The sequence below is a fragment of the Podarcis raffonei genome, chromosome 13 (assembly GCF_027172205.1).
Source record: "Podarcis raffonei isolate rPodRaf1 chromosome 13, rPodRaf1.pri, whole genome shotgun sequence".
Classification (NCBI taxonomy): domain Eukaryota; kingdom Metazoa; phylum Chordata; class Lepidosauria; order Squamata; family Lacertidae; genus Podarcis; species Podarcis raffonei.
In genome coordinates, this window is record NC_070614.1 from 34,487,730 (window position 1) to 34,500,346 (window position 12,617).

Sequence of the window (12,617 nt, forward strand, 5' to 3'; positions counted from 1 at the left end):
AATAAACAAGCGTCTCGCTCCCCTAGAGTTGCTGCACTGCTACGATATTTCGTCCTTTCCTGCCTCAAACTAAATTTATACGCGTCAGCCAAATTCGTGCCGGGGATTGATAACAACATTGCGGACGCTTTGTCTCGTTTCCAGATGGAGCGCTTTCGCTCATTGGCGCCGGATGCGCAGCAGCTACCGCAGCCGTTTCCGGAGCACCTCTGGAGTATTGGCAACGAGAAGCAATAAAGGGAGTATTGTCAGCAGTGGCGCCCTCTACCCTTAGATCCTATAACAAAGCGTGGTTAGACTTCACATTATTCCGTCAAAAAAAAGGGCTGTTTAAACCAGGAAGACCCCCAACTAAGTCAGAGGTGATAGAATACCTTGTGCGCCTTCGGGACCTAGGTCGGGCCCCCAAAACTCTCAATATTCATTCGGCGGCTATATCGTTTTTCTCCAAAGCTTTGTTCTCAGTCGACCCTTGTGCACATTTCGTGGTGCGGAAGATGCTGGAGGGTTGGCGTAGATCTCAGCCTCCTAGTTCTGACAGCAGACGGCCCATAACTTTAGACATACTTACGCAAATACGCGCGAAGCTCAGGGTCATCTGCTGGTCCAGGTACGAGGCCAGGTTATTTTCCACAGCATTTTCCTTCGCTTTCTTCGGCGCCTTACGCATAGGAGAGGTGGTCTGTGACAACCAATCGATCGGTATCGGCAGGGGGCTCCTCTCCGATGACGTGTCCTTGTCCAGCTCTGAGGTAGTCCTGAAAATCCGCAGTTCGAAGACCGACCAGCTCGGCAGAGGGGTTCTAGTTCGTCTGCAGGCTACTCAGAGGGCCGGCCCTTGCCCAGTTAAGGATGCTAGAAAGTTTTTGTGCCTAAGACCAAAAACTAGTGGCCCTTTCTTCATACATGCAGATGGCTCTCGCCTTTCTAAACACCAATTCACGAGGGTCATGCGGAAGGCGATTGCGGCCATCGGGCTCCCACCCGAGGAATACGCCGCACACTCTTTCCGTATCGGGGCGGCCACCACCGCCGCCCACATGGGTTTACCAGCAGAGAGGATAATGGACATGGGACGGTGGAAGTCGAATGCCTACAGGGGTTACATTCGGAAATCACGCTAACTCCCCCTTTTTGTGTTTTTTCCCTTCCCCCATCCGCCCCCCACCCTGACCTGGCTCTCTTGCTCTCTTGTTTTCAGACGCCGGGGCTGTGCGGATCTGGATCTTTGGCCACAGCATTGTCCACTGGGCAAGTCTGCGGGCGGTCGCTAAGGGATGTCACGTCAATCTCCAGCTCCCTAGCAATGTCGAAGTTTACTGGATGGCACGTCGGGGAATGCGCTGGGAGGAGTTCCGCCCAGCGGTTTCAAATAAGATTGCAGTACAGGGCCCACCTGATGCGCTGGTCATCCAACTGGGCGAGAACGACCTCGCTTACAGAAAGGGGGTGGACTTAATGTGGAATATTTTCAATGACCTGGAGGAGTTGAGGGCCTCTCATCCTAAGCTAACAATCTTTTGGTCATCTTTGCTCGAAAGGCGCTGCTGGCGGGACGCCACTAATCCCGTGGCTGTTAATAGAGCCAGGAGGATCCTGGAGCGCTCGGTCGCGCGTAGAGTGGCGGCAATGGGTGGGCGGGTCATTGCCCACCCAGGCATCCAATTTTGCAACGAGGCACTCTACCATGGGGATGGCGTACATCTTACCGATGTCGGTAATGATATCTGGCTGGCGGACATTTTTCAGGGGCTGAGGGATTGGTTACAGGTCTGAGGGTATTGGCGGCGAGCCTGGCTCGTGTGGCGGTTAGGCATTGGCAGGGGTATTGTTATGCAGATGAAGTTGGGGGGGAGGAACGCCATCACCTCCCCCAAATCTTGAAGGGTAGTTCGTTAAAGGACTCCGGGGGGTGTCGCCTCGTCCGAAACCTACGGAGGCTAGGGCCTAAAGCGCGCCCCCGAGCGGTAACCCCTTGGGGAGCGTCCAGGGATGTGCATCTCGGGGGCTCCCCCTGTTGGTGCTTAACCCTTCCCGGTTAGACCGGATAGTCTGTTAGGGCCAATGCCTAAAGCCAATACCTCTCTTACCTGTAATCAATAAAGTTGTGGCCATTTTCGCCCATTAACCTTAATTCTGGTGTCCGGTGTCTTTATTTACTCCATCTGTGGGTGGGGGCGGGTATTGCCACGCAATGAAACTAAGAAAGAAACAAATATATCATACTTTAGTCCAAAACTACACACCAAAAAGTGAGCTAGTTAATCAAGAGTCTGCAAATACTTGGGCTAACAAGAATTTCTTCAACCAGTGGCAGAGCACATCACAGAAGGTGCCCACCAAATCACTAAATGAAGAATATTCCATAATATAGGTGCCACCACAGATAATGCTCTGGGTTATATTGCAGAATAAGGTTTACTAGTTTTGAATTTAATTGGATTAGTGTTTTATTTGTTTGCATCTCATTGAATTGTTAAATAAATGAAAGTATAAAATAAAATAAAACAGGAGTAAGGAGAATTAATAGGGTTTATTTCATTAGAGTCACCAATTGATTTTTTTAGAAAAACCCAGGGAGGAACCATTCAGGGACTCTTTCACATATACACAGGAAGGTGGCAGGCCAGAATACAGACAATGTCTATAGCTCAATGGATCACAAGTGGTTCACATTTCATCATGGGCAATCAAACTCATAGTTGCCTGATAACAGGGATTGTCAAAGAAACATGTGTGGCGTGTTGTGGGGACCAAACACAATGACTTTAATGTCGGAGCAGGTGACCCAATGCAAACATTGGTAATATCTGTGAATATTGATGGGATATTTACAAAGAAACTTCACTCCTCTCATTGGAAGTACAGGTGGGCACAGTAGCACTCACAGGCACCATGTTGGTCACCCTTGAATACCGTCTTCTTTTCTTACTGGGGGGTCATTACAAGCTCTGCCATCTGTTCCTATCTGAGAGAGATAATTCAGCTGAGAATATGTGACAAACAAGTTTTCTCAATTCCATAGGGACTACCCAACCTTAACTCAACAGCTGCCTTTAACCCAATAACTATCTTCACAATTACCTCGTCAGATCTGCAATTAGTTCTGATATTCATTCAAACCCCAGTGGGATTTCAGTGTCCTCTCACAAAACAAAGAGCAAAGCCTGCGAAGCCTGCTATTAATATACCCAGTATAATTCAAAGGGAGGAAGACAGACTAGGAACAGGCAAAGATCCACAGCTCTGATCTTGGATATTACAGGTTTTGGGAATATCAGGAAAATGTGAAATGTTCAAGTAAGAAGAAAACAGAGGATTTTGTATGTAGAGTGAAGATTTGGTCTTGGACTGAGAATGGTTTCAGTCATCCTGCTACTGTCCCTGTTTCCTCACATGACATGCGTAGCATATGCTGTCCAATGCAGCTTCCATTATCCACAAGCTCCAGTTCAGACTTATAACCAGCCAGGAAACTTCATCATTGGTGGCATTGCTTATCACGCCTGCATCGTCAACAGTAAAATACTTTTCACAGAAGAACCCCTGCCAACGTTGACAGAATCATTTGTGTAAGGCATTAAAGATCATTTCCTTTTCTGTCGACACTCAGATAATGAGTGAAGTTGTAGACCCACATTTGGAGGAAGGTACCAGTTTTACTACCCCAAACCTAGCAGCTTCTCCTAATATTTAGCAAAAAGTCTGCTCTTTTTTGCAATTCTCACTCATTACTCATTTCCCTTTGTAGCAACAGCAAATAAGCCTGCTCCACCTTTTTCTTGATAGCTTATCAAATATTTGAAGACAGCTATCTTTTCTCCTTTTAAGCATTTCTTTTTCAGAATAAATATACACAGCTCATTCAACTTTTCAGTGTTGCTTGTTTTAGTAAATGATCTTTAGATACCCTACTCAGACAGCACACGGTGTGTCATGTTCTGAACTTGAACACTAGTTTTGCTTATCTTTTACGGCAAAGAGTTATTTAAGATTAACTGCTGTAATCATGAATAAATTAAAGGGACATTAACACAGTGGAAATAATTAAGTTATGTGTGGAATATCATTTTGATACAGAATAAAACTCTCATTCTAGCATTGTGTCTAAGTATTATCAACACATCGCAGCCTTGGCTTTTGCGGTAAAGGAGATCAATGGAAACCCTCAAATCTTACCCAATCTCACGTTGGGATTCAACATCTATGACAGCCATAACAATGCAAAGAAGACCTATCATGCCACAATGCTGCTTCTATCAGCTCTGGAAAGATTTATCCCTAACTACCTATGTGACAACCAGAAAAATCTAATAGCTGTCATTGGGGGACTGGATGCCCAAATTTCCATTAATGTGGCAAACCTCTTGAATAACTATAAGGTTCCACAGGTAGGACATCTCTCTCTCTCTCTCTCTCTCTCTCTCTCTCTCTCTCTCTCTGTGTGTGTGTGTGTGTGTGTGTGTGTGTGTGGTATGGGAATTTAAGAGACACAGTTGATGTAGTCTTATGTTTCTGATGTCATTTTATTTTATTAATGAATTTTATTTTCAGTTTTCAAAAATTTACAAGTACACATCTTATACTTCCAATACAGATACATATCAAGTCCCACCCCCCACTTTTGTGGTTTATTCTCTTAGATTTTTAACACTGCATTTTCCACTGTACTCCATTTTTTAGTTACTCTACAATTAATCTTGGTAACACTTTAAACTGCTTGGTTTAAGTTAACTCTACCAATGCACTTAGTTGCATACCATTATTTTTCAGATATACTACAAATATTTCCCACTCCTTTAAAAAAAAATCCTCTTGGTTTCTTAGCACACCTGTTAATTTTGCCATTTTGGCATAATCCTTCAATTTAATCAGCCACTCTTCATTAGTTGGAACAGCATCCTCTTTCCATCTCTGGGCAAATGCCATTCTGGCTGTGGTTGTAGCAGACATAAACAAATTTCTAAGGTCCTTCGGAATTTCTGTATTCACTATCCATAAAAGAAAAGCTTCTAGCTTTTTTCTAAAAGTTATTTTGAACATTTTCTTCAATTCATTATAAATCATCTCCCAGAAAGCTTGTGTTCTCTTACAGGGCCAGCTGATGTCATTTATGAGGTTGTCAGTACTGTCAATATACCTGCTTTCCCTTTCCCCTTTACTTAGGATTTTTTTTTAGTTCAGAGTGATTTCTATTTCTATCTGCAGATTGCCCTGAACTTTATTTTATTACAAGTGCAATAAAAGTGCAATTCAATTTATTACAAGTGCAATAAAAGTGCAGTTCAAGAGATGAAATACATTATAAGAGAAGTTGATATTTATGCTTCATTCATAGATGAGGAAAATTATAGGTGTGATACACAACTATATCATCATAAACTATGTAAGAAGGAATCCTACTTTGCCATGTTAACTCTGATTTGAATTTGAAGCAAAACAAAAGTGCTCAAAACTTGCATTGCTGTTATTCAGGCAACAGAGAAAGTTCAAAACAGGCAGTATACTTCCTGCACCCAACGACTACATGTTCCTATTTGGAAAAGTCAATTGGCATTTATCTGTCTTGGGAGACAATGGAGGAGTGCGCCTTTGGAGGTGAAGTCAAACTGTTGGAAGGTTTGCCTGCTGTGGCTATAGAGAAACAACATTTCATTATTTATGTGAATCCACATGTTCTGGTAACCTCTAGATTAGATTAGTGTAATGTATTATATGTGAGGCTGCCTCTAAAGATGGTCTGGTGAAGAATTTGGTAGCCAATGCAAGATGATTTGAGTATATCACTGATCCTGGCCCTACTGAACTAGTTGCGCGTCAAGCCCCCAAAACCTAAAGACACAATGAAGACAGAATTTAGTTTAAATGTTAATGGGCAAATTTAGGCCACGACTTTATTGAATACACAAGTGTGACTGGTATTGGCTTAGGCGTTGGTATCAGTGACTATAACTGGCTCCTGCCCCACTCTGCAGGGAGCCTGAAAGGGTAAACTACCAGCAGGGGGTGCTCCATAAATGGCTATTGACTGGTACTCACCCGTGGGGTTCAATCAGTTTATGGGCCCAATTCAAAGTGCTGATTTTGACCTATAAAGCCTTTAAAGGCTCAGGACCACAATACCTCGAAGACCACTCCTCCTCATATGAACCAATCCAAACCCTGAGATCATCATCAGAGGCCCTTCTTCATGTGCCTCATCTGTGATAGGTCCAGAGGGTGGCAACACAAGAACAGGTATTTTCTGTGCAATGTTCTTTTCAAGGAGGCTCGCCTGGCACCTTCATTGCATATCTTCAAGTGTCAGACAAAAACATTTCTCTATAACCAGGCCTTTGGTTGATTAAACAATCTATATCCTCATAAAATATGTTTGTGAAAGGAGGTTATTGGTTTGTTTTTGGTTTTTTTGTTATGTATTTTGTGTTCTCTCTCTCTCTCTCTCTCTCTCTATATATATATATATATATATAGTTGCAAACTGCCCTGTGTTCTTGAGATGAAAGTTGCTATAGAAATGAAATTGACTAATCAATAAAGCACAAGAGGCAGACTAGCCTCCACTAAAGCCAGTGTCAATCCCTCTGTGTAGCCACAGTGTTTTAAATAGAAATACAGGTTATGTGGTATGCAATATAAATTCTGTTATTGTTGTCTGACTTTCCCATCCTGCAATCTCTCTTCAGCTCATATATGGCTCTGTGCCATTGATGAATGCTAAATCCTGTGGACGTTCTTTCTACCAGATGGTCCCCCAGGAATCCCTTCAGTACACAGGGATTCTTTCTTTGCTTCTGCATTTCAGGTGGACATGGATTGGCGTCCTTGTAATGGATAATGAAAATGGTGAAAGATTTCTGCAAACATTGTTGCCAATGTTTTCCCAGAAAGGTGTCTGCTCTGCCTTCATAAGCAGAGTGCCTACATTAACTACTGACTCCCAAATTGATGAAATACTAAATGATGGGACAAAAATATATACTGAAGTCATGAATAGCAAAGCGAATGTTGTCCTGTTTTATGGAGAATCTAAATCCATGGTGTTTTTGAGATGGATTCCATATTTTGCAGAAAATCCACCATGTCTACCCAGAAGTATAGTGTGGATAACGACAGCCCAAATGGAACTCGCTTCACAATTTTATCAAAGGGACTGGGAAACAGAAATATTTCATGGTGTCCTCTCCTTCACAGTTCACTCCAGTGATGTACCAGATTTCAAATCATTTGTTGAGAAACGAAATCCTTCCCATGCAAAAGGAGATGGTTTTATCACGGGCTTCTGGCAACAAGCCTTTGGCTGTGTATTCCCAAATCCAGATGTGGGAGATGTGAAAGGGGATATTTGCACTGGGAAGGAGAAATTGGAGAGCCTTTCAGCACCATTTTTTGAAATGAGCATGTCAGGCCACAGCTACAACATATACAATGCTGTCTATGCTGTTGCCTATGCATTACATGGTATGTCCTCATCTATATTCAGACACAGAGCAATGGAAGGTAAAGTGGGAGTGAAGCACCAGAATAAGCAAATGTGGCAGGTAATGGGCTCAATTTCAAGTGGTACAGCACCAGAAGCAGTGCATGCTGGAGATGTACATGATATTGCATATACTGTGGGCCTGCCCCAAAATCACATTTTGGGAGGTGGAGAAGAAGATATAACTGAAATTGAATGTGTGTGTGTGCATGAGAGAGAGAGAGAGAGAGAGAGAGAGAGAGAGAGAGAGAGAGAGGTGAAATAAAATAACATCTTTCCTTCAGGAAACCGCTAAATGTTTGTTGAAGGCCTTTTTGCCATAACCACCTTATCTAATGGAAATCCTTGTCTTTAGACCTCTTTCCCAACTGTTGTGTTGCTTGTTAATTCTATAATCAGGATGTATTTATATATTTTATTTAACAATTTTGTAATTGATCCTTTCATAACCAATACTTAGAATTCCATCGGTGCATGTAGAGCTCTGTGTGTTAAAACTAAAGTATAAATTACATGCCTAATTTGTTGTTGTTATTTTTAAAATGTAAACACAGTGTGTGTGTGTACGTGTGCGCGCACGAGCGCGTCACAGCCCTTTTTAAATTCTTGTCTTTTCCAATTTAACCTAGCTCCACCATTTTCTCAGAAGTGTCTCCTTTAACAACAGTGGTGGGGACACCATTTCCTTTAACCAGCATGGAGAGTTAATGGCTGGGTTTGATATGATCAATTGGATTGTTTTCTCAAACCAATCATTTCATAGAGTGAAAGCTGGGAGGGTGGATCCCAACCAAATGTTCACCATCAATGAGGAGGCCATAACATGGTACAGTGGGTTTAATCAGGTAGGTTCCTCAGGAATTGCAAATGACATCCAAATATCAGTGATCACTGTCTAAAATTAATTTCATCATCTGGTCATGAATCTCCATAGAATTCTCTTATTTGTTTTTTTAAAAAAAGCTAACTTACATAATGTCAATACATGCAGATCCCGCTATCTGAACATAATGCATTCTCAGGAAATCGTTTGTTAGCTGAGTGTTTGCATAATAAATCATCAATTTCCTTCAATTCATATCGGGAAATTTCAAATACATTCTCAATCACAGAATTTTGACCCCCAAATAACCCCAAAACAAAACAAAACAAAACAAAACAAAACAGGAGAACCCTCTGAAAACTTGCAAAAGGGAAGCAAAGGTGGAGGGAAATGATCTCTTATTTGCCCAACTTTTTTCCTTCTTCCCTTGTCCTCCCACCATTGTTTCAGGCAAAATGCCTGCTATGGACCAGAAGAACACAAAAAACTAAGTCTTGTAAAAGGCTGCTTATTTGTTTACAGTAGTACACAAAGGTCCAGATGTTTGGATGTCAGAAAGTTTGGTGCATTTAGCAAGGTTTGGGCACTAATTCCTTGTGTTTGGATAAGTGAATTTTTGTACAATGAGCATTTGGATAGTGGCACCTGTGTGTTTTGATAATATATAGGCATGATATGATACCATATTTATTGGGTTAATAAAGAAAAGTAGCAAAAGCTTGCAACCTTGACCATATATGATTTATGCTTATATTACTTAGGAACAAAAGAAAAGCCCACAAAAACATTTTATTATGTTTTTATGTGTGCAGGAAGCCACCCAGAGTGGCTGGGGGAACCGAGAAAGATGGGTAATAATAATAATAAAATTGTTGTTGTTATTGTTATTGTTATATTGATTTCAAAGCTTATTTTGCACTTTCATTTATTAATTAGTTGCAGCCTGTTTCTTTATGTAACAAGAGGTGTCATCCTGGCTTTAGGAAGAAAGTGAAGGATGGGGAACCATTTTGCTGCTATGATTGTATCCCATGTCCTGAAGGGAAGATCTCAGGCCAAGAGGGTAAGTACTAGAAGTGCCTCTAAGCTTATGGCTGTTTTAGGACCACTTTCCTTCAGTGCTTGAAATGTGATTGTAATGTTTATTAATGTGTACCTTGAAGGGAGCAACTTTTGTAGAAGAAATTATCTTATGGTTGTGACTTGGGTTATTTACATACCCACACATTGAAGGGGGGGTCTCCTCAGGGTTCTCATCCATGCTGAGGGGAGAGAGCAACTGACTGACAGTACTGGTGACCAGGCCTATCTCAGGGCACCACATGCACCTTTGCCTCCTCCTCCTTGGCCACTTGAATCTCCTCAGCCAGTGGCCTTCCTGCTGTCATTGGGTTTGTGGTGGTGATAAAGGCTTTTGAAAGGCCTCTGCACTGCCTGCTGTACTTCTGCTGTAGTGCCATACCACTTCCTCACTTACTTGGGTTGCACAGTGACAGGGGATTCCAGCAAGATCTTGAATAACTCTTACAGCACCTTGTGCTTTCCACAGAGCAGGCAGGGAGCCCATAGGGACACCAGCACTTGGGTTTCAGCTGGTGGGCCGGACATGATAAAATTACACTGTATTCAATATTTTACACTGTTCCCTATATACTTTTACAGAGATTGAGAAATTACTAATTTCTCCCTGATTCCCTAATATTCAGTTTTGGATGGTGCTGGCATATATCTGTGGTGTCTGCAGCCCTGGGAGGAGAAAGTGGTGGGAAAATGTTAGCATGTTAACATATGTGTGAATGGAAACAAACGAGTTGAAATCACACCAGTATTTGATTGCTCCAGCAAAGAAATGCATACTGAATCTACCCTGCAATTTAAATATGAAATATTTCCTTTCTGAAAGGAACAATTACACCATGATATTCAGATTAAAACTACTTATTTTCTTTTTCAGACATGAATGATTGTGATATATGCTCAGAAGAAAAATATGCGAATAATAATCAGGATGAGTGCATTCCCAAGGATATAAGCTTCTTGTCCTTTGGAGAACCTTTGGGAGTCAGTTTAGTCTATTTCGCTCTTTCCCTTTCTTTGGTGACAGCTCTGGTGCTGTGGACATTTATGAAGCACCATGACACACCTATTATCAAGGCAAACAATCGGGACCTCACCTACACTCTGCTCATTGCCCTTCTGTTCTGCTTCCTTTGTGCACTGCTATTCATTGGACAGCCAGAGAGGGTGAGATGTCTCCTCCGACAGATTGCTTTTGGCATCATCTTCTCAGTAGCTGTTTCTTGCATATTGGCAAAAACCATCACAGTAGTTCTTGCTTTTATGGCCACCAAACCTGGATCCAGGATGCGGAAGTGGGTAGGGAAGAGAATGACCACTTCCATTGTGGCTTCCTGTTCCCTTATTCAAGCAGCTGTCTGCACTATGTGGCTTGGATTCTCACCCCCATTCCCAGATGTTGACATGCACTCAATGGCTAAGGAAATTGTTCTAGAATGTAATGAGGGATCTGTTACTATGTTTTACTGTGTCCTGGGCTACATGGGCTTCCTGGCTCTTGTCAGCTTCACTGTGGCTTTCCTTGCCCGGAAGTTACCTGACAGTTTCAATGAAGCCAAGTTCATCACTTTCAGCATGCTGGTCTTTTGCAGTGTTTGGGTATCTTTTGTCCCAACCTACCTCAGTACCAAGGGAAAATACATGGTTGCTGTGGAGATCTTTTCTATCTTAGCCTCTGGTGCTGGTCTGCTATGTTGCATCTTTGCCCCCAAATGCTACATTATTTTGTTGCGGCCTGAGCTGAACAACAGGGAGCATCTAATAAGAAATAAGGCTTGAAGAATTTGTGTGTCTGCATCGTTCACTATAGTTCTTAAAACTAGAATTGTATGATTGCACAGCAGATTGTTTCAAATAATTTATTTCGATAAAAGTTTTATTTTTGCCTGTGTTTTGAACAAAAAACCTCCTGAGACTCTCAGACCGAGCCCTTGTACTGTTATAATGTTGCAAGTGTAGGTAGAATGAGCATGGCATAGCACAAAATGACTTCCATGGGGACGTTCACAAAATACCACAAAATTATAAAGACAACCACCCCTGGCTGCCACATGCTTAGTTTGGGAAGTCATCCTTGTCCTTCTAGCCCTGACTACTGCAGATATCACACAAATACATGTAAATACAGACATACTAATGATGTCAAATAAAAAAGGGAGAATTCCCCAGTACTAGGAAAAAAAATATTAGGTAGCCATGCCACTCTCGTTTCACAGAGATTGCTCCCATAATACCTACAAATTTTGCTGCATAACTTTCTTCCTCAGATGTCTAGGTATTTACTATTTTAAAAAAGAAAATTCAGGGTCTGGGGTATCTGCCCATTGCAAATAAGGTTAAACATCCACTTGAAACAACCAAAGGAAAATAGTAGAAAACTTAACTGACACCGCTTATTTCACTAGAAACAACACTTGATTATTATTTTTTTAAGGGAGGGAAATTGCAGACACATTCTCACATTCTCACATACACATAAGAAAGTCAGAATAAAGATAACTGAGTGCCATAGCCTATGACCTGATACATCACAGGCGGTATAGGTCTGGCTAAAAGGATCATAATGATCAATGATGTCGGAGTTCCTAGATGAGAGGCATCAACAAACGTTTGTAACAAAACCAGATTTCAGTTAAAAAGCCTTGGAAGTAAGGATGGAATTTTCTGAAAATTCCCAAACTGAGCTAATTTACACACTCCCCACCCTAATTTCCCATCTCACTTCTTGATTTCAAGATGGGGACATGGCAAAATGGCTTCACTATTGTGGAGGCTGAGTCAGTGAAAACAGAAACTGAATAGGAGAGAGACAACAGTCTGTCATATATTGTGGATCTTGATGGAGAGTTTACTGAGGCCATTCATTCTTGCCCTTGGAGGCAGTGCTGGGTACACTAAAACCCAGGGGCATCATGTCAGTGATCCCTGCCATAAGGTTTTCAATACAGTTTTCTTTTCTTACTGTAAGTCATTCCAAGCCCTGCCATCACTTCCTGTCTAACTAAGGGGGAGGGAGGACTTCTCTCCATTGTATCTGACAAACAGGTCCACAGAGACTCCCCAGTTTTAACTCTCAACAATTACCTTGAACAATTACCTTCACAATTGCGTTGTTTAGAAGAACAGTAATTAATTCTGATGTTCAAACATGGAGTGTAAATGGCCACTAGAAAAACAAAGAGAAAAGGCTGTGAAGGATGTCATAAATCTACCCAGTACAATTCAGAGGTGGGAAGG

General features: G+C 41.9%; 1 protein-coding gene across 1 annotated transcript; it reads left to right on the top strand.

The window, feature by feature from the left end:
* The first annotated feature begins 1,338 nt into the window (after positions 1-1,338).
* LOC128398872 (extracellular calcium-sensing receptor-like) lies at positions 1,339-11,159 on the top strand. The gene is made up of 6 exons (XM_053360135.1): positions 1,339-1,717; positions 3,446-3,572; positions 4,100-4,391; positions 6,687-7,541; positions 9,240-9,366; positions 10,258-11,159. The coding sequence occupies exons 1-6, from the start codon at positions 1,339-1,341 to the stop codon at positions 11,157-11,159; spliced, it is 2,682 nt and encodes an 893-aa protein (XP_053216110.1).
* Positions 11,160-12,617: the final 1,458 nt, after the last annotated feature.

Coding starts and splice junctions, on each gene's coding strand:
- LOC128398872 (XM_053360135.1), top strand. CDS start 1,339: ATGCGCTGGGAGGAGTTCCGCCCAGCGGTTTCAAATAAGATTGCAGTA. Junction 1,718..3,445: donor CGTACATCTTACCGATGTCG/GTAATGATATCT, acceptor ATTATCCACAAG/CTCCAGTTCAGACTTATAAC. Junction 3,573..4,099: donor ACGTTGACAGAATCATTTGT/GTAAGGCATTAA, acceptor CTCTCATTCTAG/CATTGTGTCTAAGTATTATC.